The sequence below is a fragment of the Gavialis gangeticus genome, unplaced genomic scaffold, assembly GCF_001723915.1.
Source record: "Gavialis gangeticus isolate Ggan-Ray unplaced genomic scaffold, GavGan_comp1, whole genome shotgun sequence".
Classification (NCBI taxonomy): domain Eukaryota; kingdom Metazoa; phylum Chordata; order Crocodylia; family Gavialidae; genus Gavialis; species Gavialis gangeticus.
The window spans coordinates 30,322,560-30,322,785 of record NW_017728994.1 but is presented as its reverse complement, the minus strand read 5'-3'; the positions used below and the strand labels follow the sequence as shown (position 1 = coordinate 30,322,785).

General features: G+C 71.7%; 1 protein-coding gene across 1 annotated transcript in view; it reads right to left on the bottom strand.

Moving 5' to 3' along the window:
- Positions 1-226, bottom strand: part of NDUFB8 (NADH:ubiquinone oxidoreductase subunit B8) — a 7,226-nt gene that overhangs the window by 6,834 nt on the left and 166 nt on the right. Inside the window, exon 2 of the mRNA XM_019502514.1 lies at positions 37-169. Within this exon, the coding sequence (XP_019358059.1) occupies positions 37-169 (133 nt within the window). The remainder of the gene's footprint in view (positions 1-36; positions 170-226) is intronic.

Here is a 226-nt window from a genome sequence, read left to right as displayed (position 1 = left end):
CACCCCAGCCCGTCACGTGACAGCCCCCCCACTCACCCCAGCCCATCGTCCGGGTAGGGCTCATAGTCCGCCGGGTGCATGTTGTACTTCTTGGCAGCCGCGAGTCGCTCCTCCGGTGTGCGCGGGTAGGGGCCGGGCAGCAGCTCCTTGGGCAGGCCCGAGGCTGTGAGCGAAGAGGCTGGTCAGGGCGCACCGGGCTCCACGCCCCGCCCCACCCAGCCCTCGT